Source organism: Gopherus evgoodei, chromosome 2, assembly GCF_007399415.2.
Source record: "Gopherus evgoodei ecotype Sinaloan lineage chromosome 2, rGopEvg1_v1.p, whole genome shotgun sequence".
Classification (NCBI taxonomy): Eukaryota; Metazoa; Chordata; order Testudines; family Testudinidae; genus Gopherus; species Gopherus evgoodei.
In genome coordinates, this window is record NC_044323.1 from 279,626,766 (window position 1) to 279,652,618 (window position 25,853).

Genomic DNA, 25,853 nt, shown 5'->3' on the forward strand with positions numbered 1-25,853 from the left:
ATCAAGCAGTATAAACTTAGTAGCCCAACAAGGATTTATAACTCTTAATTGTCCTCAAGCTCAGACAAGGGAAAATGACTGACCTGTAATTCTGCTGCTCTGAAGATATCATTCCGAGAGGATTCTTACACCCAGTCTTTGCTTCCTGGCACAAGACTGGAAAAACTACCAAAGCTCTGAAGATTTTTGGCACCGAATGGTAAAAGGAAAAAACAGAAACCAGGACACCCTATTGACAGTTGTGTTGAGCGTTTAGTTTAATTGCAAATCAATAAGGGGATGTTGTGCATCGCCCTATTACCATTGTCCTTAGGGTCCAGAAATTTTAAGATCTTTGGCAATTCCACGCATCTCATGCTATGAAGCTGAGATCCAAGAATAAGACTCCTGGAGGATTACATCTTCCTTAATCACTGCCTAAGCATGACTCACATCCAAGCAGCTACAAAAACAGTGATGCCAAGCAATTTCCATTTCATTGCAATAAGGATCTGGAGAGAGTGCAACAACATCAGCAGTTCAAATCCCACAATGGGGCTTGAACTGCTAAAACTGAGTGCAGACAACATGCAACAGTAATGAATGAGACTCAGAACACTTGCTCTTTTAAACTAGGGTTGAAGGCTGATTTAAATATTGCTTAGAAAGTTAATCTGCACTCTAAATTTTGAAAAAAAAAAGTTATTTTGCTTGAAATAAGACATTTGGTGACATTCATGTAAATTAAGATACCTGGTGATCCACAATCACAACAGACTTCATTTCCGGGTAATCTCTGTATATCATCAATAATGGCTTTTGTTAGATCCTCTAAACTGTTTTCCCCTGCGCTCTGCTCTCCGCGGAATGCCATGTTTAATGCTTCTTCTTTACTGTTAGTCAATACTGATATCCATCTAGTATAAAATGAAGGGTTTTTATGAAGATTGTTTTGCAAATACAACTTTACCTATAAACTATAGCAAGTTTGCAGTGAAAGAACAGGGTAGACGTAGAGGGGAGGGAGTATACTGGGGAAGAGACTGAAAAAAAGAATGGGGGAAGGGCAGAAGTAAAACAAAAATGAGAGAAGGAGGAACAAAGTAAAACAAAGGGAAAAGATTTTTAAATTGCTCATCAAAAAGTGTTTGAATTAATGTACTGGAACAATGTGTGCCATCATATGCAATTCCTGGTTTCTGCAAGTGTGTCAGAGCCTGGGAGTGGAAAGGGCCAGATTTGGAATGCAGGTACCTAGGCACTTTTGAAAATATCACTAGGCACTTATCTGCATCTTTAGACACCTAAATTATTTTTAAAATCTGGCCCTGAGTTTTTTTTTATAATAGCGCATATACAAGGCCTGTGAAGGCCAAATAGATTGGATAGGTCAGGAGTAAAAATGGGACAGGATTTTAGAAAAGAGGAGAAAGATAAGAATAGAGAGTAATAGAGTAACAGTAGTGGCCAACATTAAGATTGTAATTGGTAAAATGTGATCTTACAGATATCAACCTGCAACTTAGTCAAGTTAAAACAAATCAACAGATTGTTAAAAGTTGTTTCAGGTATTATACCTGGCCTGAGTCTACCCACTGATTTTTAAGGGTCATACAACAACAACATTTCCCTATTTTAAAAAGTGTATTTCTCTCACTTGCTGTTGTGTGAAAGACCCAAACTAATAGGAGACATTGACTGACAGCTTTTACAAGGGAATTAGAAAAAATGGCTACACACTAAGTGCTGTCTAATATATCAAATGAGCAAGCTGAAAAAAATCAAAATAAGAACAAAATCCAGGTTTTTTTCCCTCCAATCCCTTTCAGCTACAGTAATTGTTTGTTACTTGGAGCTAAAACAGATAAAATAGAACATGTTTGTCTAAAAATGCTCCAGCTCCTCTTAACCAATTTCCTGCTTAGATATTTCACCTTTCTATACTCAATGTGTGATTTTTTTTCTTCAGTGTGCCGTAATGTCTAGGTTCAACTGAATCGACTGATGATGAAACTTTAGACTTAATTTCATAGTCGCTAGACTGCAAATACTAACATGTGTAGGTAACTTTAGAGACATAAGTAGTTTAATGGGGAACTCATATGAACGTTACATCATAAATGTTTGCAGAATCAAGGCCTGAATTTGTATTTGCACTCACATATGCACTTTTTTATTTTGCGATTAATGCGCAAAAGATGAATCTGGGAACAAATTGTCTTTCCAAAGAACTTGCAAAGGAAGCTTAGTAAAAGCAAGCTTAAGATGTCCCCTTTCCTCCCCGTGGGAAACGTAAGCATTTCCAATATTTTCCCTCCATAGTTCTGTGTATGGAAAACAATACATGTGCTACATATAATCTGAATTTGTAAAGTAAAATATATAAACACACTCTAGATGGCAGTCATCTGCAATTTTGCTGATGAAGACCAGTTTGAGAAAGAAAAAGGAAGTATTCTTGGTTTCTGATATTAGCATAATCCAGAAAAATTTAGGTAATGTACAAGCTGAAATATTTGTTCATTTAGAAATTGGCAACTGGCTTAAAGAACTTGTCAGCAACTACGGTCATTATAGTTCCAATTTAATTGTAATTAGGATAAATAGATTAACATCCAACCTCAAATATACAATAGCAATTTAACAAAGCAACTTTCAATCATTATTAGAAGTAATGAAAATTAGAAGAAAAACTGGATGCATGAGCTGACCACAGGTTTGATCTAGTGTTTCAAGCATTCTTTTATTTACTACAGTTACATACAGCAACAGCAATTCTCTTTTTATTCCTTTTAGCCAAGGAAATGAAAAATTCCATATAGCTGCATATCACCTGACGCAATCTCTGAAAAATTCAGAGCACAAAGCGTCACGCTGTGTGCTGTAGCTAGAGATTATCCGCAGGGCCAATTTAACACAAACATTCATGCCACTTATATAACAGAACTGATCATTAGCACTACAAATGGCAGAAATATAATATATACACTGTTCACTGAAGAACTCCCTCCCCCAAAACCTCAAACCAGTAAAATGGCATTTTAATGACATTACCAGGTGTCCTATGGGTCTCTATTTTAATCATAGCTTTGTTGTTTTGTACAGTTTCTGTCTGAAGTACACAGAATGCTTCTGTTTCACTGCTGGACTCAACGTAATATGCACAGATGATCAGATATAAATTTGTAGTGTTAATGAGAACTGGTTGCACAGTTGTCCAATCTTATTATAGACCAGGGTTCTGCAATCTCTACCACAATTAACTAGTTGTCCAGCTTTCCATGTTGTTTCTTTTTCTCAGGTGTCTAGATATTGGACAGCTTTCTGTTTTCTCCGAGGACTCCCTTATTGCCCACAGGTTTCTGTCATTGGTCTGTTTTGGGGGCTGTGTGCTGAAGCCAAGTAGCCTGCTAGGCTAGACTGAGAACTTGCTAATGAGGTTCTAGTTTGCTATTCTTTGATTCCTAATCCCTTTAGGATCCCTTGACAAGATGGCTGGGCTAATTCAGGGAGAACAGGAGTTCATAAAAACAGCTTCTAAGCACCTAGAGGAGCGAGCAAACAGGAAAGTTTTGCAAGGGAGTTGAGAGAGTGACTGTGGGACCCAGATACACCTAATAAAAATCCTTTAAACTTAGTACAATAATCACCCCCCCACACATACAATAAAATAAAACAAATAAAAAATAAATAAATCCTGAAAGACTAAAAATAATACAGGCAGAAGTCCAGCAGTATAGTGAACGGCTATCTTATTTTTTTGTACTGGATGCAGCATGAAGGACTGCATACGTGTACATTCAGTGCAGGCCTTCAGAGACAGACTGCGGGCTCTTGAGACCAGAGTGGCTGAACTGGAAATGCTAAGGGAGATAGAGAGGTACCTACAGAAGATTTTCAGGGACATAGAGTGGTACTATCCACAACTTGATAGCCTTTCTGCTGTTAAGGAGGATGAAAGTCTCAAGGAAGGAGAATGTCAAGCTAGAGCAGAGGAAAATATTCCCATAACAGGGACCCCTACTTCCAGATAATGTCCTGGTATCCTCTCGCACTGAGGATACCTCTCTGGGTGAGAGGACCCTAGTTATTAGGAAGAGACAAGTAATAGTAATGGAGGTTTTAATTATTAAAAATATAGACAGTTGGTCTTCTGATGATTAGGAGACTGGCTCAGTGAACTGTCTGCCAGATGCGAAGGCTGTGGACCTCTTGAGACATCTAGATAGACTTATGTGCTATGTTGGGGAGAAGTTGGTGTTCATGGAACATGCACGAAAAAAGGACATAGGGAAAGATAGGAGAGAGGTCCTGGAGGCCAAATTTAGATTAAAATCCAGGATCTCCATGATAGCATTCTCTGAAATGCTTCCAGTTCCACATGCAGGTCCAGAAAGATAGATAGAATTACAGAGTCTTAATGCATGGATGAGATGATGGTATTGGGAGGAGCAATTTAGGTTTATTATGAACTAGGGAACTTTTTGGGAAAGGAGGATCCTATATAGGAAGGATGGGCTCTGCTTAAACCAAAATGGAACCAGATTGCTGGCATGAAAAATTAAAAAAAGCCATTACAGGAGTTTTTAAACTAAGGGCTGGGGGAAAACACACGGTTTGGACAGAGATGCACACAGTTTCTTTAGGGGAAAATTTATTAAAGGGATACTCTATATCCTAATAAAGATGAGAGAATATAAGTTGAGAAAGTACAGATAAGAACTGAAGAGAAACTCTGAAATGAAAAAGAGTCCCACTCAATTACATCATATGTAGCCAGACAACGAAATATTAACAAATTTTATAGGTGCTTATATACCAATGCAAGAAGTCTAAATACTAAGATGGGTGAACTTGATTGCCTGGTGTTAAGTGAGGCTATTGATATAATAGGCATTAAAGAAAGTTGGTGGAAAGATGATAATGGGACATAGTAATAATAGGGTACAAAATATATAGGAATGACAAGAGTAGGTTGCGCTGTTGGGGGAGTGAAGGAAAAGAAGAATAGAGCCAAATATAGTAAAAATCTTGAATGAATCAAATTGAATTATAGAATCTCTATGGATAAAAATTTCATGCTTGAATAATAATAAACAACAACAATAATAAAGCAGTAGGAATATACTATCAACTACCTGACCAGGATGGTGATGGTGACTGTGAAATGGTCAGAGAGATTAGAGAGGCTACAAAAATAGAAAATTTGGTAATAATGAGGGATTTCAACTACCCCCATATTGACTGTCACCTCCGGACCAGATGCAGAGAGATAAATTTCTAGATAGCATCAATAACTACTTCTTGGAGCAGATATTCCTGGAATACACAAGAGGAGAGGCCATTCTTGATCTAATCTTAAGTGAAGCACAGGATCTGATCCAAGAGGTGCATATAGCCAAAGAAGTTACTCACCTTCTGCAGTAGCGATGGTTCTTTGAGATGTATCCCCCAATGAGTGCTCCACTGTGTGGGTGCTCCACTGTATGGGTCCCTGCGCTGCTGATCAGAGAACTTCAATAGCAGTGTCCACAAGCACCCTCACCCCCACTTTCTCTCCTTGTTCCTTGCCATGAGGCTAGTCAGTGTGCGCAAGCTAACCCCCCTCAGTCCTTTCTCTACCACAGAGTCATTGACAAGAACTCCAAAGTAGATGGGAGGAGGATGGGTTGTCCTATCCCTGCCCTGGAGCAGTAGCATGGACATTTCTTGTTCAGGTAAGTGGCGAACAAGTCTGTGTCAGCATCCCCCACCGCCTGAACAGACTGTGAAGCACTACTGGGTATAGCTACTGTTCATGGTTGTGTGGGAATTTACAATTGAGACTGTCCGCCATCAAGTTTTGTGTACTTGGGAGGTAGGCCGCTGACAGCGTGGGAGATACACCAGTTCCATAGTCTCATCACTTCTGCACAGAGGGAGGGAGACTGGGCTCCAGCTTGCCAATTTATGTAGAATCTACAGGCAATGTTGTCTGTTAGGACTTTCATGTGTGACCCTCTGATCAGTGGGAAGCAATAGGCGCAGGCATCCTGACTACCCTTAGCTCAGGGAGGTTGATGTGGAGGGTATTTCCATGGAAGGTCACTTCCTTTGTGTTGTAAGGCTGTTCAGATGTGTGCCCCACCCTACGAGGGACGCGCTGGTGGGGAGAAGCAACAAGGGAGGATTCTTCATGAAGGGGATCCCTTTGCTAATGTTGGCTGGGTCTTTCTACCAGTCTAAGGAGGATTTTACCCTGGTGGGCAGTGCCACAAGAGTTTAGGCAGTCTGGCTGATATTTATGGACTGTTTTGGACAGCCTCTGTGAGTGTAGCCAGAAAGAGTAATCTGTGCTGAGGTAGGAGGGCCCTGGTCAAGGTTGGTGTCTTTAAACTCCAGGTGCTGTACTGGAGTGAGAGTTGATTTGTGGGTGTTGATCTGTAGCCCAGCTCTGTAAACAATTGCATTGTGGATTTGGTGACTCAGTGAGTCTCTTGGAGAGACCAGGCTCTGAGGAGGCAATCATCCAGGTAAGGGTAAATCATGATTCCTTGGCAACATAAGTGGGTGGCCACTACTGACAGAATCTTTGAAAATACTCTTGGGGCCAAAGATAACATGAGAGTACCCTGTGACGAAAGTGATCTGTGGGAAGAGTCCCAGGGTGAATCTGATAAATTGCCTGTGAGTCGGTAACATTGAGATGTGAAAATATGCATCCTGGAGGTCGAGGGCTGAAAATCAGTCTCCCTGTTCCAATGCTGGAGTGATCATTGCTAGTGAACAACTTGAATTTCAGAGCTTTGACAAACTTGTTGAGAGCACTGAGGTCTAATATGGGTCTCCAGCCCCCTTCCTCTTGGGTATTAGAAAATACTGAGAGTAGAACCTTTGCTTTGTAGATGTTGAGGTACTGGTTCTATGGCTCCTAACTGGAGGAGACTGTCTACCTCTTGTTGTAATAAACTCTTGTGAGAAGGATTCCTGAAGAGGGACAGGGAAGGCTGTTGCGGAAGGAGCAGGGAGACAAAACAGACAGAGTACCCATGGTAAACAATCTCTAGGACCCATAAGTCCAATGTCATATGCTCGCAGGTGCAGCAGAATGCTGCCAGATGGTGGCCAAAAGGGTGGGTAGTGATGGTAGGTTGTAGCAGTTGTGGAGAGTGGACTATCGGCATCTCAACCAACATGTCAAAATTGGTGTTCAGATGTGGAAGGCTGGGATGAGGAACATTGCTGACTTGATGGTTTACATCTGGAGAATTTAGTTTTCTTTCTCTGTGGCTCATAGTGTTGTTGAGCTGGGCACTGGGAAGTTTATGGCTTATGCTGGAGCTGTGGACTAAATTTTCTCTTTTGTCCAGGTATGTAAATGCCCAGCGTATGGACAGTGGCCAAAGAATCCTTCAGTGTGTGAAGGGCGGCATTGTTTTTCTCCACGAAGAGTTTAGTGTGTCCTCCAAGTGAAGATTTTCAATGGTTGCCTGAACCTCCTTTGGGAAATCCGACAGGTGGAGCCAAGAGTCACATCGCATCACCACCACCATGGAGATTGATCTGGCTGCAGTACCAGCCGTGTTTAGGGCAGATTGTAGCATTGTCTTTGCTACTAGCTGCCCTTCTTGGATGATGGCCTTAAATTGTTTATGATGTGACTCAGGCAGCTACTCAAAAAAATTGTTCAATTTTGAATAATTCATGAAATCATATTTCACTGTAAGAGCTTGGTAGCTGGCAATCTGAAACTGAAGCATGGCTAAGGAGTATGCCCTCCTGCTTTCAGTCCCTATTGTAGGTAGTGGACCTCATATGGTGTTGACGGCCATGAGAATTGATGGAGTTGGGTGGAGAGTGGGAGAAAAGGAACTCTGTTTCTGTAGGCCAGGATGTACTACTTTTTGTCTGCTTGCTCACAAGTTGGCACGACCGATGCTGAGGTCTGCCACATGGTTCTTGTGGGTCAAGAAAGGCCTCATTGATAGGGAGGGCTATTATTGAGGATGAAGTGGAGGATGTCCAGGAACTTGTGGTGTGTGTCCTTGACCTCCTCCAGAGGTATCTGGAGAGAGTCAGCCACTGTCTTTGTAAGGTCCTGGACGATGGGAAAATCTTCTGCCAGGGATGGTGGGGGAGGCACGACAGCCTCATCTGGGGAGGAGAAGAATATAGTTTTTTGGGGTCGCCTTCCCCTTGACATCACCCTCGCACTCCTCCAAGATTCCTTCTGGGGGCTCCGAAGCTCTGGAAATCGCAGCAGAGGAAGGGTGTTTTGGGGGCTTCTGGGTGGGACTAGAGGCCTGAGAGGCATGGGGGCAGTATGCAGCCCAGGGATCCCTGTATGGCCACTGCGGTGGCAGTGGCATGGAGCCTGGTGGTGGTGCCCATGGATGGCCATACCAGGACAGTGACAGTGGGGAGATGTAAGGATATGCCTGGAGGACCTGCTGGTATCAGGCAGCGTAGGGAGCTTGAGATGAGTACTGAGACATCTCCTTCTCTGGTCTGCTATCCAAGTCCACACTGGAGAGCAAGGGAGCATGGCAAGGCAGCAGGAAAAACTCCCATGTCAAGTGGAGACTCAGTGCGGAGGTCCAGTGCCAAGGAGAGACTCTGGTACATCCGCTAAATGGAGGTCCCTCGAGTGCTGGAATTCCATTGGTGCCAACTGGCTCAGTGCTACTAACGGTGATGGGGGAAAGATATTCTCTGGACTGGTTGTTCAGGTACAGGAAGAGGCATTGGTATAGATGGGACATGGCATACCAGAGGTGCCTTGGAGTGTTTATTCCTGTCCTCCTCCTGAGATAATGTTAACTTGGTGCCCACATCCATTGGGTCTGTGGGTGCATCAATGGTAACTGCTGCCATAGTCTTCCCTGAGCTGTTGGTACTGGGTTTGGCCTGTCTCGGTGCCAATGGTACTGAGGATACTGAGCATGTCAGGGATCGTTTGTCAGGGATCATTTGCAACTATCTCATGGATCACTGTGGGGACTTCCCACTCTCTTTTTCAACTTATAACAGGGGTTGGTGGCTGATTTCTTCCCCCCATGGCACTTTAGTGTTGAGGACTGTGGAGAAGACTCACATCTTGGTGTGGGTCCAGAGAAGGTCTCAGAGCTGCCTCCACGAATATAATCTTTTGTCTTATCTCTCTGCCCTTGTGAGACCGATATCTAAGCTACTGGCAGAAGGTCCACTTTTGAATGTGTCCCTTCCCGAGGCAATGAATGCACCATGAGTGTGTCTGCGATGAGGATAGCCTCACTGCAGGAGAGGCACTCCCTGAAGCCCAGAGAACCGGGCATGATCCATTTGGGGGGAAGGATCCCCAACAAGAAGGGTGGGAAGAAATAAAGTAAATTCTATCTATACACACACACCTATATCTATCTACATATAAGTTTAGATATATTTTAGAATATAAGGAAAAAAATAAAACACTAGATTACAACTAAAAATACGCTCTAGGCTACAAAGAAAGCATGAGGTAATAGTCGCTAACAGACTATTAATAGCTCTGTCTCTAGCTAGGTGCGGTAGAGAAGGAACTGACAGGGGTTAGCCCATGTGCATTGACTAGCCTCATGGCAGGGCATGAATTTCTCTGATCAGCTGTGTAGGAATGCAAGTACACCTACAATGGAGCTCTCATACAGTGGAGCACCCACAGGGACACTACTTGAAGAAGAACCACTTGGTAATAGCAACCGTAACGTAATTAAATATAACATCCTTGGGAGGGGAGGAATACCAAAGGAACCCACCACAGTAGCATTTAACTTCAAAAAGGGGAACCACACAAAAATGAGGAAGACAGTTAAATGGAAATTAAAAAGGAAGAGTAACAAGAGTGAAATGCCTGTAAACTGCAGGGAGACTAATTAAAAACACCATAGTAGAGGCTCAAACTAATGTTATTCCCCAAGCATTCTCACTCCACCCCCCGCAAAATGGCAAGAGGACCAAAAAAAAAAATGCCACCATGACTAAACACCAGATTAAAAGAAACAGTTAGAGGCAAAAAGGTAACCTTTAAAAATTGGAAGTTAAATCCTACTGAGGAAAAGAGAAAGGAGCATAAACTCTAGCAAACCAAGTATAAAAATATAGTTAGGTAGACCAAAAAAAGAATTTGAAGAGCAACTAGAAAAAGACACAAAAACTAACAGCAAAAACTAACAGGAAGCCTACCATACAATCAGTGGGGCCACTGGATGATCGAGGTGCCAAAGGAGCACTCAAGGAGGACAATGCCATTGCAGAGAAGCTAAATGAATTCTTTGCCTTGGTCTTCGCTGCATAGGTTGTAAGGGAGATTCCAAGGTTCCCACATTGGAACCATTCCTTTTAAGTGACAAATCTGAGGAACTGTCCTAGATTGAGATGTCAATAGAGGAGGTTTTGAAATAAATTGATAAATTAAATGGTCACCCTGAACAGATATTCACCCAAGAGTTCTGAAGTTAATTCAAATACGAAATTGTGAAACTACTAACTGGTATCACTTAAATCAGCCTCTCTACCAGATGACAGGATGATAGCTAATTGCAATGTTAATTTTTAAAAAGGCTCCAGAGGCAATACTGGCAATTACAGGCCAGTAAGCCAAACTTCAGTACCAGGCAAACTGGTTGAAATAGTAAAGAATAGAATTATGAGACGCACTCATGGAGAATACTCAACACAGTTTTGTAAAGTGAAATCATGGGTGTCAGAATTCTTTCATGGTGTCAGCAAACATGTGGACAAGGGTGATCCAGTGGATATAGTGTCTTGGACTTTCAGAAAGCCTTTAACAAGGTCACTCACCAAAGGTTCTCAAGAGAAGGAGTGATGGGATAAGAGGGAAGGTCCTCTCATGAGTCAGTAACAGGTGAAAAGATAAGGTAGGAATAAATGGCCAGTTTTCACGATGGACAGAGCTGAATAGCAGGGTCCCCCGGTGCTGTTCAACATATTCCTAAATGACCTGAAGAAAAGCGGTGAATAGTGAGGTGGCAAAATTTGCAAACAATACAAAATTACTCAAGAGATAGCTAAGTTCAAATCCGACTACAAAGAGTTACAAAAGGATCTCACAAAACTTGGTGCCCGGGGAACAAAACGGCAAATGAAATTCAGTTGATTGGTGCAAAGTAATGGACATTGGAGAACATAATCTCAACAATACATATAAAATGATGGTGTCTAAATTAGCTGTTACCACTGAAGAAAGATCTTCATGTTATCAAGGACGGTTCTCTGAAAACATCTGCTCAATGTGCAGTGGCAGTCAAAAAAGCTAACAGAATGTTAGGAACCATTAGGAAAGGGTTTCATAATAAGACAGAAAATATCATAATGCCACTATATAAATCCATGGTATATCCACACCTTGAACACTGCCTGCAGATCTGGTTGCTCCATCACAAAAAAGATACATTAGACTTGGAAACAGCTGTATCGCCGATCAAATCCGCAAAATTACACAGATGTACGTAATGCTATTTGGGTCACTCATAAGTACTTGCCCAAAACACACAGCACTTGAATAAGCAGAACTGTAGGAATTTGTTGTAGTTTAGAGTGGTTTTTATTTCCAAAACAAGCAATGTGTCATTAGTTTTCATCAACTTACTACCTCTAAATCCAGTAAACTTCTCAAGTCTATTTGTAAGTCTAATAAGTTCCATTTATCAACAACAATATTCAAAAAATACTCCAGAACACATTCATTCTCTCAGCTACTGCAGTTGAACCGTATTCTTTTATTCTGATAAAACGTACTGAAGCTTACAGAAAATAAAATCATTGTGGGATCTCAAACTAGTCTGACAAAATCATCAGAGGGGAAAATATCTGCAGTAACAAAATAACTACTTTAAACGACTGAGTCTCAAAATGCAAAGACTAAAAGAATTAAATATATTATAGCTTTATCTTTCAAATAAACAAATATAGTAAAAGCAAATTTATGGCAAATATTTCAAGATCAATTGTGCATCAAGGACATTGCTGACTAAATATTTTAAATGGCATTATTTTCTTCTCACCCAACAAATCAAGAGAAAACACATAAGGTGCAAAGTCAGCTGTAAACATGACAGAACAGTCATCTTTCACAATCTGTAGGACTGTGCAAAGTGCGGCTTCTTCCCTGCTCACTCCCTGTCTGTGAATGTGCCTCTAAACCACTGTTTCCCTATGTCACCTACTTCTCCACCTGCCAATTAGCTGTAAAGGCTTCTCAAATACAAGACAGCAAGCATACAAGAAGCAATCTGGTGTTAAATCAGAATACAGATGAGCAGGTAAGGAACAGTGAAGCTGAGAGGAGGGAGGCAGGTAGGCACCAGACCTCAGTCTGAGCATTCCACCACCAGCTTTCTTACTGGAATTGTCAGGAGGCAGTGGAGTGCAATGTTCTACAGCAGTGCAGCAGTATGCATACCTCTGGGGTACACAGAGATCTTCCAGGGGGTACATCAACTCATCTAGATATTTGCCTAGTTTTATAACATGTGACATAAAAAGCACTAGCAGTCAGTATAAACTACATATCATACAGACAGTGACCTGTTTATATTTCTCTATATTCTATACAGTGATATGTAAGTTCAATATTTATATTCCAATTGATTTATTTTATAATTATATAGTAAAAATGAGAAACTAAGACATTTTTCAGTAACAGTGTGCTGTGACACTTTTGTATTTTTATGTCTGACTTTGTAATCAAGTAGTTTTTAAGTGAGGTGAAACTTGGGGTATGCAAGACAAATCAGACTCCTGAAAGGGGTACAGTAATCTGGAAAGGTTTGAGAGCCACTGTTCTACACAACCACACTGCTATCAAAGCCCTATGGCTATCAAAAGCAATATGCAAAAGACAAACAGAGGACTGTGAATAAAAGAACACTAGAAAGTAAGGGAGAGTTCTCCATTGGCAAGTAGATGAGTAAATCTGCTGAAATAATCTATGGGGGCAAGTAACTGCATTAATAAAGTAACTAATGTAAATGACTAGATTCCAAAGTATATTAAGACTCAAAGAGACGGTATTTTGTGTCTCTCATTTCCAGTACCATACTCTATATCTAAAGTGGCAGATATAGGTTTTTTTCTGCAGTGAAAATGGTGAGATAGGGTATAGATAATTATTGTACTGTCTCCTTCTGCCCCCCCTTACCACCCACGGAGTTTGTAGGCTTCAAACCTTTTGTAACCCTTACCACTCTTTACTCTGATGAATGGCAGTTTTCACTTATGACTTTCAGTGTAGCAAAAAATCCAAGGAACAAAGGCATAAAGTGTTTTTCCACTAATTGAACAAAAGTAGTTTTGCCAGTGACACGTTCTGCATATTTCTAGATACAAATTTAAAAGTAACTTGATGACAGTGTAAACATTCTTACGCTATATACTCTTGCTCATCCTCCGCCTGAAAGTGGTATGTTCTGTTATCTGAAACACAAATAAACAAAAAATCTTTCTAATGTTGAACACATCTGACAGATTTGAAATTAATTTAAAGACAGCCAAAACAGCATCTGTTACCAAAATATATTCAGCAAGTAAGGACATGTCCTAATGTAAGTCAGTAAACCTACGACATCTCTATTTTCAGTTACTAAACTTTTTAATAAAGCAACAGAACTTTTTAAAGGAACAAAACTGTTGACAGTATAAGTCATTTGTATCAAATGAGGGTCTGGTGACAGGTATAGTTAATGGAATACAGAAGAGTTGAGGCAGTACAGTTTTTGAGTTACATTAAATTCCCTTTTTTTTTTGTATAGCCAGCATATTTTGTTCAATTTTATGCCACATCTTAGTCAATTTGTTAAAAACAGACACTCCTGTTTTTATTGGAAAACACTATATGGGACATATTCTGCCTTGTAAAATCCCCTTTGAAGTAAAAGGAGTTGCACAAGACAAAATTAGGGCAAAATTGGCCCCAAATAGGTACATTTTGTTTGAAAAAAATAAAATTAATACAAAGAAAATGTTATTGTTTTTATCACAATCAAAATTAATTTCTATGACTAAGGCTAGGATTTAGTCATGGGTATTTTTAGTAAAAGTCACAGACAGGTCATGCGCAAGAAACAAAAATTCAGGCCCCGGATCTGTCCATGACTTTTACTAAAAATACCCCGACTAAATCTTGGGGCAGCTGCTGCTGCAGGGGGCGCACTCCAGGTGACTGCTGCTGTGTGCTGCATGCCCAAGGGGACTCTGCTTTGTGGGGGGCAGGTGCACAGCTGCTTCAGCCGCCCTGGGGACCGCTACTCGGGCCGTTGTGGCTGGCTGCTGAGCCACTCCAGCAGCATCTGGTGTGGCTGTCCTCGGGTCACCTGAGCAGTTGGCCCCGAAGCCAGCTGCTTTGGCGCCCTGGGGTCAGCCACAATGGCCGCTGTAGAAGTCAAGGAGGTCGCAGAAAGTCAGGGAATCTGACATCCATGACAAACACAGATCCCTATCTATGACACAATGCAAGATAGACAGGTACAGGTATTACTGAATGGCTAAAGGCTATCTTTTATGAAGGAGATGAAACTGAAGTTCCACACACAGTATAGGTGGTATTTTGAACAAGGACAGACAGACTGTTAAAACTGCAGAATAATTACCTGACAATCTAAGCAAGCACGTTCACGCATAGTTGCTACTCTTCGTAACAGTTAATTTTGTGCACAGTGCATCTTATGGTTTGCAACAGATACACAGTAAAGATATTTAGAAAACTTTCCATAGGAAGATGTATATAGTCATGGTCCTTGAGTCAAAGTCAGTTGGAGCCAAATATCCACAAAACTTTGTAGAAGTTTGGATTAGGAGCTTAATTTTGCACTTTAGACTTATTTCTAGTTAAAATAGAACCTTGTAATTATTTTGCTATACAATAACATTCTGTAAAATCCCAGCCAATGGACTAGTTGATAATGAAATGGTGTAAACATTTATTCACTTAAAATGTCACATACGTGATATCAAATCAAAAGACTTCTTATCTTCTGCATTTGGCTTCACCTGGCAGGTTAGTAAATTCAGTTTGGCAGGTTGCCTGTTGGACTAAAGAAAAAAAAATTACTTATAGCAGTCTTGATTTAGGGTCCTTTTCCTACTGAAAGGTATTTTTTCCATTCCTTTTATGTATGGCTATAATCACATTTTTATCAGTATGGATGGAGTAGTACAAGAATAACATAAGCCCCTTTTTGGCAATTCATTTTTTTTTTTGGTAATTTCAGAAGTGTCTGAAGAAATGAAGATTTTTTTTTTGAAGTCCCAATATTTCATTTTCCTGTTGTGTTTAATAAAACAAAGATCCAATTGTTATAATTAAGCATTTTTGTGTTACATAATGAATACATATATGAATGCTTATGTTTTCCTTGCATTTTATTTCATTATTTCATACAGGTAATTGAAAATAGCTAAAAAGTAACAAAACTATCTTGATAAATATATACATACAGTACATAAATACACACATTTCCCTTATTGGTGTCATTTCTTCAACCAACTGGTAAAGAGGAGGTGAAACCAAATTAACTATACAGGCCTGCTCTGTTTTTCCAACCAGTTTTGGTGGTTGAGCTGAATGTAGATCCTGTGTAAATCCAGAAGGGATTATTGCTGACCACTCTTTTAGTAAACGTGTTTGTAATGTGCTTTGTTAAATATTCTTCTATACTTTCACTTACCTGACTGTGTGTCTGGTTCAGGAAGGTACTTAAGCATATGCCTAGCTTTAATGTATCCATTGACCTCAACTGACTACTCACATGATCAAAGTATGTTTAAGTACCTTCCTGAATGGGCTAATATGAGCACACAGGAAGCATAATACATCTTTTCATTGATCTATATTGAAACTCTTCTGTATCCAAATCCTCAAGATCTAGCATCTCTGTCAGCTTTCAAAATACTTCTCAGGGGAAGTGCAGTAAGTTTAAATAAATCTTGTTTGAGTGAACTACCACCAAAAAGGTTTTGGTTGTCCCCGTAGTCCTAAATATTGTAAATAAAATAATGACCAGAAGAGCTGCTACCGGGCTTATGGTAATTAAAAAGTGGTATTAAATGTGAATCCTCAAGTCACATGTAGAGAATAAGGATTCAAATCAAATGCAAGAACAAGTTGGGGACCTTCAAGAAGCATATTACATGGGTCTCAAAATATCCACAATTAACATCCCTTTCATCCCCCATAGAGCGTACAAGCAAAACTAAACCAAAAAGATCGATTCGATTAAGAATGATTTCTCCATTTCCTAGTCCCCAAACTACAATAGAATTTTGCTAATCCACACATTGTATAATAACCATTTCTCAGAAAAATGTAGCAGATGCTTAGTGAAGTTTATTAAGATTTTGCTATAAAATATAACACATTATATTTGTATAACTGGGCAATCTTGGTTCTGCTGATGACATCCTCCTGCGTTCAACATATTGCTTAATGGAAGAAGAGATGCAGATTTTGGCACGCACTGCAAAACAAGTTTATCAACAAGAGGAAGACAAAATATTTGGCCATCAACATTCCGAGAGCAACCATCAGAGCAAAATGTGACACTCGAAGAAGTCAGTCATTTTACATATCTAGTGAGTGAGATGTGCAATGATGGTGACACCATGCTAGATATAAAGCAATGAATATCAAAAGCAGCAAACAACTTTCACAAAATTGAAAAGATTTAGAAAAAGTAGCACAATTGGCACTGATACAAAAATACAATTTTTTTTTACCACCACCCAGTCTGTCCTCCTTTACAGAGCAGAGTTGTAGAAATCTGCAGCAGAAATTGATAAGAAGATCAACTCATTCCAAAGTGAATGCCTGTGGAAGTTCAGAGTCCATTGGAAAGAGTTTCTTGCAACATCAGAAACCAAGCAGAGTAAATAAACCTAAAGCACCAAAGATGGTAAGAAAATGACAATGAATGTATTTAGGATACACTTTAAGGATGCCACCAACACGACTTCCACATCAAATGATATTATGAACACCACCTGGGAAAAGAAAGAGAGGGCAACCAAGAGAAACGTTATACAGAACAATAGAAAAAGAAGCCAAATCCATCAACATGACACTCAAGAGGCCTGAACAGACCAGCACATCCCCTGTGGGGCAGGTTTTTTTTGGGGTGGGCACTGTCTCCTCTGCCCCGACCTCTGAGCAGGTCTCATGCACTGAGCCTGGTGCTGCCACATGTTGCTGTGATGTGGCGGCAGATGAGTGGTGTGAAGGAGGCATCATCATCACTGGCATGCCCCATGCACTCCAGTAAGGCCACTGGCCGTGCTGCCAAGGCGGCACCGTAGATGTTGGCGTGGCCTCAGATGGCCAATCATGCTGGTGGGGCCTTGCCAAGGGGCAGAGCTGCCCTTCCATTCCAGAGAAATTGTCTTCCGGTGACCAAGGTGGGGCTATCGCTACCTTTGTCTGCCTGCTGACCATCACCATCGGAGACCAGTGTTTGGAGTGGGAAGATCAGTGCTGGTATCAAGAGACTGGTGCTGGGGGGACCAGAATCACGACAAGTAGTGCTCCTATAGGGCAGGCGAAAGAGATCTGAGCCGAGAGGATGACCAGTGGGAGGGTGAACGGCGCTGCTAATACGGAGATCGGTGCCTCTCCCTTGGCAATCCATGTCGAGACCGAGGGAGAGCCTCAGAGCATCTTAGCTGCAACACCAGAGATCTGCGGCACAGAGATGGAGAGAGCTGCCTTGTCTTAGGGGATCAGCAGCGTTCCACTGTCCTCTGAGGGGTCTTAGCGGCTGGCTTGCCCTCACAGGGAACCTTTGATACTTCCTGTGGCAAGCAGGCCCCTGTTCTTTCAGTACCGTGGGGACCCTGGGAAGGCGTTGATGCTGCCAGAAGTTTGGGTTCGCTACCGCTCCCTGGAGTCAGTGGTGGATCCTTTAAGAGGCTAAGGGCCCCAACCAGGGAGGCACATCCAAGTGGCTCCGGAGTGGCAGGATGGCCTGAACTGTGTCCTTTGCCTGATGCCCAATGGCCTTTCTTGCCCAGTGCTGGGGAACTGTGCTTCTTCATTTTCTTTCCAGGCACCAGCAACGGCGAGTAGTGCTGGGGGTGCCCTGCACACCAAGGCTGAGGCACTAGCCGAGTCTTGGCAGGACAGCTCGGAAGCTGGACAAAGGGCAGCCTCCAATGAGGACAGCCTGCAAACAAATATCCTGCTCCGAGTGCTCGGAAGCTGGACAAAGGGCAGCCTCCAATGAGGACAGCCTGCAAACAAATATCCTGCTCCGAGTGCTGGGTTGAAAATTTTTACAAATATGACGCTTGTCCTTCCACGTGATTTCCCAAGCACTTGCAGCAGCTGATGTGGGGGTCATGCCCTGCCTGGGGCGAAGTCCCCGCTGGGATTCTAACTCCCAACTATACTGACCAACTACTTAACACTAACTACTATAAAATACTATTTACAAAGCCCTAAGGCTCAAAGTTAGAAGAGATGAAACTGCTAGCTCTTGCTGTGCAAGGAAGGGCTCTCCAAATAACCACACCGGATGGTCAGAAGGAACTGAGAGGGCATAGGGACAGCGGTGCCTGATATACCGATACACGAGTGCGACACTCAAGGGAGTGCCACTGCTGACCCTACTCATAGTGCTAAAGCAAAAATTGCCAATGACCTACTGTCATAGTATCTTTCCCCAATCTGAACCTTAGAGTCCAAAAGTTGGGGTACCAGCATGAATTCCTCTAAGCTTAATTACCTGCTTAGATCTGATAAGCTGCCACCAATCAGGAATTCCAGTGCCTGATACACTCTGGTCCCCCCAAAACCTTCCCTGGGGACCCCCAAGACCCAGACCCCCTGGATCTTAACACAAGGAAAGTAAACTCTTTTCCTCACCCGTGCCTCTCCTAGGATTTCCCTCCCTGGGTTACCCTGGAAGACTACCATGATTCAAACTCCTTGAATCTTAAAACAGGGAGGAATGTCCCTTCCCCCGCCCCTTCCCCTTTCTCCCTCACCCAGAGGCAATACAGATTCAAGCTCCGTGAATCTAAAACAAAGGGATTCCCCCTTCTTCCCTCCCTTCCCCTTCCCTGTTAAGTACAGCCTCAATTCCCTTGAGCCTCAACAACGGGAAAAAATCAAACAGGTCTTAAAAACAAAACTTTTAATAAAAAAAAAAAAGAAAGAAAAAGGTAAAAGTTATCTCTGCAATTTAGATGGTAAAAGTTACAGGGTCTGTCAGCTTATAGAAACTGGAGAAAAAGCCTCCTCCAGCAGAAATACAATTTAAAATACTTCCAGCAAACTACACATTTGCAAATACAGAAAACAATCAAAAGACTATAACCGCCTTCTTTACTAAATACTCACTATTCTGAATATATAAGAGGCTGTAGCAGGGAGATTGGCAAGAAACCTGGTTGCATGTCTAGTCCCTTCCAGGACCCAGAGAGAACAAAACCCAAAATACACAAACAAAGGCTTCCCTCCACCGAGATTTGAAAGTATCTTGTTTCCTGACTGATCCTCTGGTCAGGTGTTTGGTTCCCTGTTTGTTAACCCTTTACTGGTAAATGAGACATTAACCCTTAACTATCTGTTTATGACACCTATTGCGCACATCTAGAATGGAATCAACATGAGCGAGCACTCAAAGAGGAAACAAGCTATTTCCTGGCAATGTCCCAAACTTTGCTTCCCTGTAGCTACTCTAAAAGCCTTCATTTTAAGATTTATTTGGCAGCTCATCTATCCCTTTCCAGCTAACTCACCTTACATAGGAAGTGACCAGCATAATAAGAATTTTGCTCTATGTAATAGGCAGCAGGAAATAACTTGTAATAAGAGAGCTGACATCTTACCCTGGACATTGATGAAAAAGTCTCTGGTCTTGATGGGGGTACAGAGTATGAATTCCCAAGTGTCTCACTGAACACAGCTGTCTTGAATGGTAGCTCCATGCTCTGTGCTATCAGACTGGCTTATTTACATTTTTAGGGACAGGGCTGTGACATTTATAGTAGACGAAAAAAAGACGGTTACTCACCTTTGTAACTGTTGTTCTTCGAGATGTGTTGCTCATATCCATTCCAGTTAGGTGTACGCGCCGCGCGTGCACATTCGTCGGAAAACTTTTACCCTAGCAACTCAGTGGGCCGGCAGGTCGCCCCCTAGAGTGGCGCCACCATGGCGCTCCATATATACTCCTGCCGGCCCACCCGCTCCTCAGTTCCTTCTTGCCGGCTACTCCGACAGTGGGGAAGGAGGGCGGGTGCGGAATGGATATGAGCAACACATCTCGAAGAACAACAGTTACAAAGGTGAGTAACCGTCTTTTCTTCTTCGAGTGATTGCTCATATCCATTCCAGTTAGGTGAATCCCAAGCCTTACAAAGGCGGTGGGGTCGGAGTGAAATGTGGCAGAATAAAACTGCCGAGCCAGAGGCTACAGCCTCTCTTGACTGCTGAACCAGGGCATACTGCGAAGCAAAGGTAAGGACCGAGGACCAATGGAGCTTCGCGACAGGTCTCGTGGGTAGAAACACGAGCCAGCAAGGCGGCAGATGAAGCCTGAGCCCTGGTAGAATGCACGGTGATGTGGCTTGGGGAAATATGAGCCAAATCAGAACAAGTGGGGATGTCCGCCATCACCCAAGATGAGATCCTCTGAGAGGAAAACAAGCAAGCCCTCCCTTTGGCCCGCTACCGGGGCAGAGCTGGGGCACCTTAGGAAATGATTCTGTCAGCACAACATAATGCGAGCACTCCACAGATGTCCAAGGAGTGCAACGGTTATGCCCATTGCGTTGAGCTGTGGGTAACATGAAAGGCCAAAACACCTTAGGGAGGAAAGCCGGGTGCGGTCACAACTGCACCTTGTCTTTGTGGAACCTTCGTAAGAGCTCTGATCTCAGAGACCCGTCTGGCCAAGACTAGGTTGAGGCCCCAGGGCGGGGCTGGGCGGCGCACCCGAGGGTGCAAGCGCTCCAAGCCCTTGAGGGACCTCGAACCCATAGAGCGTGGGACACTGAACGTCCATCTTAGCCTGCTGGAAGGTAGGGACGGCTGCTGAGAGTATCCTCAGCGATGATACCGCCAGATCCTGCCGCTGAAGGCCAGAGGCAGGCCAAATAGAGGGGATCGAGACCTCAGCAGGAGCAAGATCGAGCGTACTGCAGCTGTAAAGGAAACGCTTCCACCTGGCTCGGTACGTTGACCAGGTGGAAGGCTGCCTGTCACCCCAACTCAGGTACGCAGGAGCCACCGTGAGGCGAAGAGGCTGCAGGTCCGAGTGACGAAGCCTGTCATTGCCCTGAGTGATGAGGTCTGGGCTGACAGGCCGAGCAACGTGGTATGTCAGTGCTGCCTGGACCACTCTGGAGTGATCATGATCACACACGCTCCGCCCCTGCGGAATTTGAGCAGGACGTAACGAACCAGTGGGAACAGCGGGAAGGCATAATGCAGTTGGCCGTTCCACGGTATCAGGAATGCGTCCAAGATCGATTCCGAGGAGAGACCTTGGAAGGAGCAGAACACCTGGCATTTCCTGCACTCGCGGTGAGCGAACAGGTCTGTGTGAGGAACCATTTCCACTTCCGGAAAGCGGGACGCCTCACATGGGGCAGAGTGATGACTCGTAAGACAGGAAAGACCTGCTGAGTCAAAGAGATAAGACGTTCCGAACGCCTGGGAGAAAGGACGTCGCCAGCTCCATCGAGCGGGCCATGCAAAAGACCCGGAAATGGATGGCCTCCTGACAAAAAAGGGGGGGAGGACTATGTCCCCCCTGAATGCTTATGAAGCACCTGGCCATTGTGTTGGCTGTAAACACCGAGATACAACGGCCTCGCAGCTGCCGCTGGAACCCCTGGCATGCCAGGCGGACTACTCTGATTTTTGGGGCATTAATGAGGAATGCCAGCTCCCTAGAAGACCGAAGGCCTTAAGCTCGGAGGTGACCATGAGCACTCGAGCAGAGAGATGATGCGTCCGCCGTCAGGGGCAGTGAGGGCTGGGGCGGATGAAACCGCATCCTGTGCACACCAAGGAGGGGGTTAGCCACCACTCTAGGGAGCCTAAGGCGTTCGAGGGAACGGTGACTACCATGACCATTGGCTCCCTGTCCAAGCGGTACGCCGAGGTGGGCCGGACTTGGAGAGGACGGAGGCGGAGCTTGGCGTGTTTGGTTACAAACTTGCGGGCAACCATGGACCCAGGAGACTGAGACAAGAACGAGCTGAGGTCGTTGGGAAAGCCTTCAGACCTCAGATGATTGATGCCATCGCCTAAAACCGCAGTTGCGATAAGCAGGCTCCGGCTAGGTAGGAGACCAAGATAGCCCCTAGGAAGCCCAACCTCTGCGTGGGAACCAGAGTGGATTGCTCTATAGTAATCATCAGGCCTTGATCTGTGAATAAGACCGTGACGATGCCCACGGCTGAGTGGGTTGTGTGTCAGAGTCTCCTCGGATAAGCGAATCGTCCCAATACGGAAAAACGCATATCCGACATAGCTACGGTAGGCGGCGACTATGGCCGTAAACCGGGAGTATTCACCGCTGGCTATAAAGCGGAGGCATCTCCCATGCGGAGGGAAGATGGCATTGCGAAAGTACGCGTCCTTCCTATCCAGGGCGGCATAGTAGCCCCCAGGAGGCAAGGATGGAATAATGGTTCCCAGGGATACCATGCAGAACTTCAATCTTATCCCAAACCGGTTGAGTCCATGCAGGACCAGGGAGGTCTGAGACCTGTGTTCAAGTGGGGAACTAGGGCATAACGGGAGTAAAACCCCTAGCCCCTTTCGTCCGCTGAAGGGGGACAGGGCTGGAGCAATTTAAAGGTGGTACCTATGCTCCATCGTGCGCAGGACCCAGCGATCTAAAAGTAACTGGGGCCATGCCAGGAGAAAGCGGGATCAGGATCCCGTCCTGCGACTGGTACACCGCCCTCCGACGAACCTTGGAAGGTCCGTCTTTGGTCCCAGTGGTAATTGCGAGGGACCTCGACTCTGGCTTTTTAGGGGGCCTGACGTTTGTCTGCGACCACCTTGGCCTTGCCGTTTTCCAGAGTTCTGCCTCTGGCTAGGCACAGAGTATGGCGGCTGGGGCCATAAAGGCCTGCGTTTGGTCGCAAGCGTATACACGCTGAGACGCATTAGGACCCTATTGTCCAGCAGGCTTCGCAGTCTGGGGCTGTCTCTGCCGCGAAGATGCCTTTACCAACAAAGGGTAAATTCTTTCCCCCGTCCTCCAAGACGGCAGCGAACTCTAGGTGGGAGGTTCGAGGGAGAAACTCCTCCACCCAGGTGCTATAATTATCGCAGCTAAGCAAGGCTTGTTGCTTTGCTACCCAGAGGCGCAGGGCCCCTGCAGAGTACACCTTGCATTCGCCAAGGCTCTTTCTGCTTCGGGGCTGGCGCCCGCTGGCCATGATATCAGGATCGTGGTCCTGAGCATAAAATCTGCGCATATGGGATGACCCGGATGCGTGTCCGGATGGCCATGGAGGTACTAAAAGAAGGCACGGGCCGAGTCTCTGACTCACTCGGACCTTGCCCAACTCGGCACCGGGGACCGGCATCGGGAGGCGTATCGGTACCTGGAACGAGATCCAGACCCGCAACCAGAACGGTGTCGGGAGGTCGACCGAGATCTCGAGGCTCGGAGAAGAGCTACAGGAGTCAAGGTACCTGCCCCGGTGCCAGATGTCGGAACGGTGCCGATAGCGGGTCGGCGAACGGGATACCGACCGGTGCAGCGAGTGTGACCAGTACCGAGGAAAACAGTACCGGGACTGCCAGTGGTGTCCGGCGTGCCGACAGGACTTGGAGTGTCTGCGGGACCGTGATCATGGACGGTGCCGCTCTGCTGTACTGACAGGGGACAGTCCCTTGAAGAGACTGTATTACCCGTACCGGCGGTGCCCGGGTCAGGCAGCACTGACTCTGTCATGGCACTGAGAGCCCTCGCCGTTGGTAACATCTCCGGCGTGCAGGGAACAGCAGGCTCAACCACAGTGCGTACTGGGGAGCTGTCAGGCACCGGATTCGACGGCCCTCGTGGGGCCGGGATCCACGGTACCGAGGTCATCAGAGCTTCGGTAGGTGCCGGTGCCGGGCGAACCGAGTTAGATAAGCTGTCTGGCTGCGGTGCCGTCAGCACTGAAGCAGCGGGAGTAATACGCTCAACCACGGCGCGTGCCGGGGAGCCGTCGGGCACCGGATTCGATAGCCCTTGTGGGACTGGAATCGACGGTGCCGATAGAAGCAGCCGGAACAGGAGCTCAACCACGGCGCGTGCCTGGGAGCCGTCAGGCACCGGATTCTACGGCCCTTGCGGGACCGGGATCGACGGTGCCGACATCATCGGTGCCGCAGCAGGTGTCGGTGCCGGGCGATCCGACTTAGACTAGCTCTCTGACCGCGGTGCCGTTGGCACGGAAGCAGCCGGAGCATTAGCTCGACCACGGCGCGTGCCGGGGAGCCGTCAGGCACCGGATACTACGGCCCTTGTGGGACCAGGATCGACGGTGCCGACGTCATCGGTGCCGCAGCAGGTGTCGGTGCCGGGCGATCCGACGTAGACGAGCTCTCTGGCTGCGGTGCCGTTGGCACGGAAGCAGCAGGAGCAATACGCTCAACCACGGCGCGTGCCGGGGAGCCGTCAGGCACCGGATTCTACGGCCCGTGTGGGACCGGGATCGACGGTGCCGACGCCATCGGTGCCGCAGCAGGTGTCGGTGCCGGGCGATCCGACGTAGACGAGCCCTCTGGCTGCGGTCCCGCTGGCACGGAAGCAGCAGGAGCAATACGCTCAACCACGGCGCGTGCCGGGGAGCCGTCAGGCACCGGATTCTACGGCCCGTGTGGGACCGGGATCGACGGTGCCGACGCCATCGGTGCCGCAGCAGGTGTCGGTGCCGGGCGATCCGACGTAGACGAGCCCTCTGGCTGCGGTGCCGCTGGCACGGAAGCAGCAGGAGCAATACGCTCAACCACGGCGCGTGCCGGGGAGCCGTCAGGCACCGGATTCTACGGCCCTTGTGGGACCGGGATCGACGGTGATGACGTCATCGGTGCCGTAGCAGGTGTCAGCGCCGGGCGATCCGACTAGACGAGCTCTCTGGCTGCGGTGCCGCTGGCACGGAAGCAGCAGGAGCAATACGCTCAACCACGGCGCGTGCCGGGGAGCCGTCAGGCACCGGATTCTACGGCCCTTATGGGACCGGGATCGACGGTGACGACGTCATCGGTGTCGTAGCAGGTGTCAGCGCCGGGCGATCCGAGTAGACGAGCTCTCTGGCTGCGGTGCCGCTGGCACGGAAGCAGCAGGAGCAATACGCTCAACCACGGCGCGTGCCGGGGAGCCGTCAGGCACCGGATTCTACGGCCCTCGTGGGACCGGGATCGACGGTGCCGACGTCGTCGGTGCCGGGCGAGCCATCTTAGACGAGCTGTCTAGCTGTGGTGCAGCTGGCACAGAAGCAGCAGGAGCAGTAAGCTCTACCACGGCGCGAGCCGGGGAGCTGCCAGGCAGCGGATTCCCTGGTCCTGGGGGACTGGAATCGACGGAGCCGAAGTCATCGGTGCCTCTGCAGGTGACGGTGCCGGATAACGCAACTGAGGCGAGCTCTCTGGCTGCGATGCAGGTGGCACGGAAGTAGCGGGAGCAGGGGGCTCAACCACGGCGCGTGCCGGGGAGCCGCCAGACACCAGCAGGAATCGTAGACTCTCTCGACCTCGGAAGAAGGGAGCGGTGCCGAGTCGACATCGGTGCCGGCGACGGTCAGTGCCGAAAGGCCTTGGTGGTACCGGCGGGGTCCGGTGCCGAGGAGGCGCTTCTGCCTGCCGCTTGAACATCGCTCCGCGCCCAAGGTGGAGGGGCAAGTGAAAGTCC

General features: G+C 45.8%; 1 protein-coding gene across 6 annotated transcripts in view; it reads right to left on the reverse strand.

Annotated features, from left to right (window-relative positions):
• The window catches only part of ASAP1 (ArfGAP with SH3 domain, ankyrin repeat and PH domain 1), a 376,577-nt gene that overhangs the window by 83,749 nt on the left and 266,975 nt on the right, over window positions 1–25,853 (reverse strand). For all 6 annotated transcript variants that reach the window (XM_030553834.1, XM_030553836.1, XM_030553832.1 and 3 more), the window contains 3 exons: window positions 14,937–15,024; window positions 13,362–13,410; window positions 733–896 (listed from right to left, as the gene is read on the reverse strand). In XM_030553834.1, the coding sequence (XP_030409694.1) occupies window positions 733–896; window positions 13,362–13,410; window positions 14,937–15,024 (301 nt within the window). The remainder of the gene's footprint in view (window positions 1–732; window positions 897–13,361; window positions 13,411–14,936; window positions 15,025–25,853) is intronic.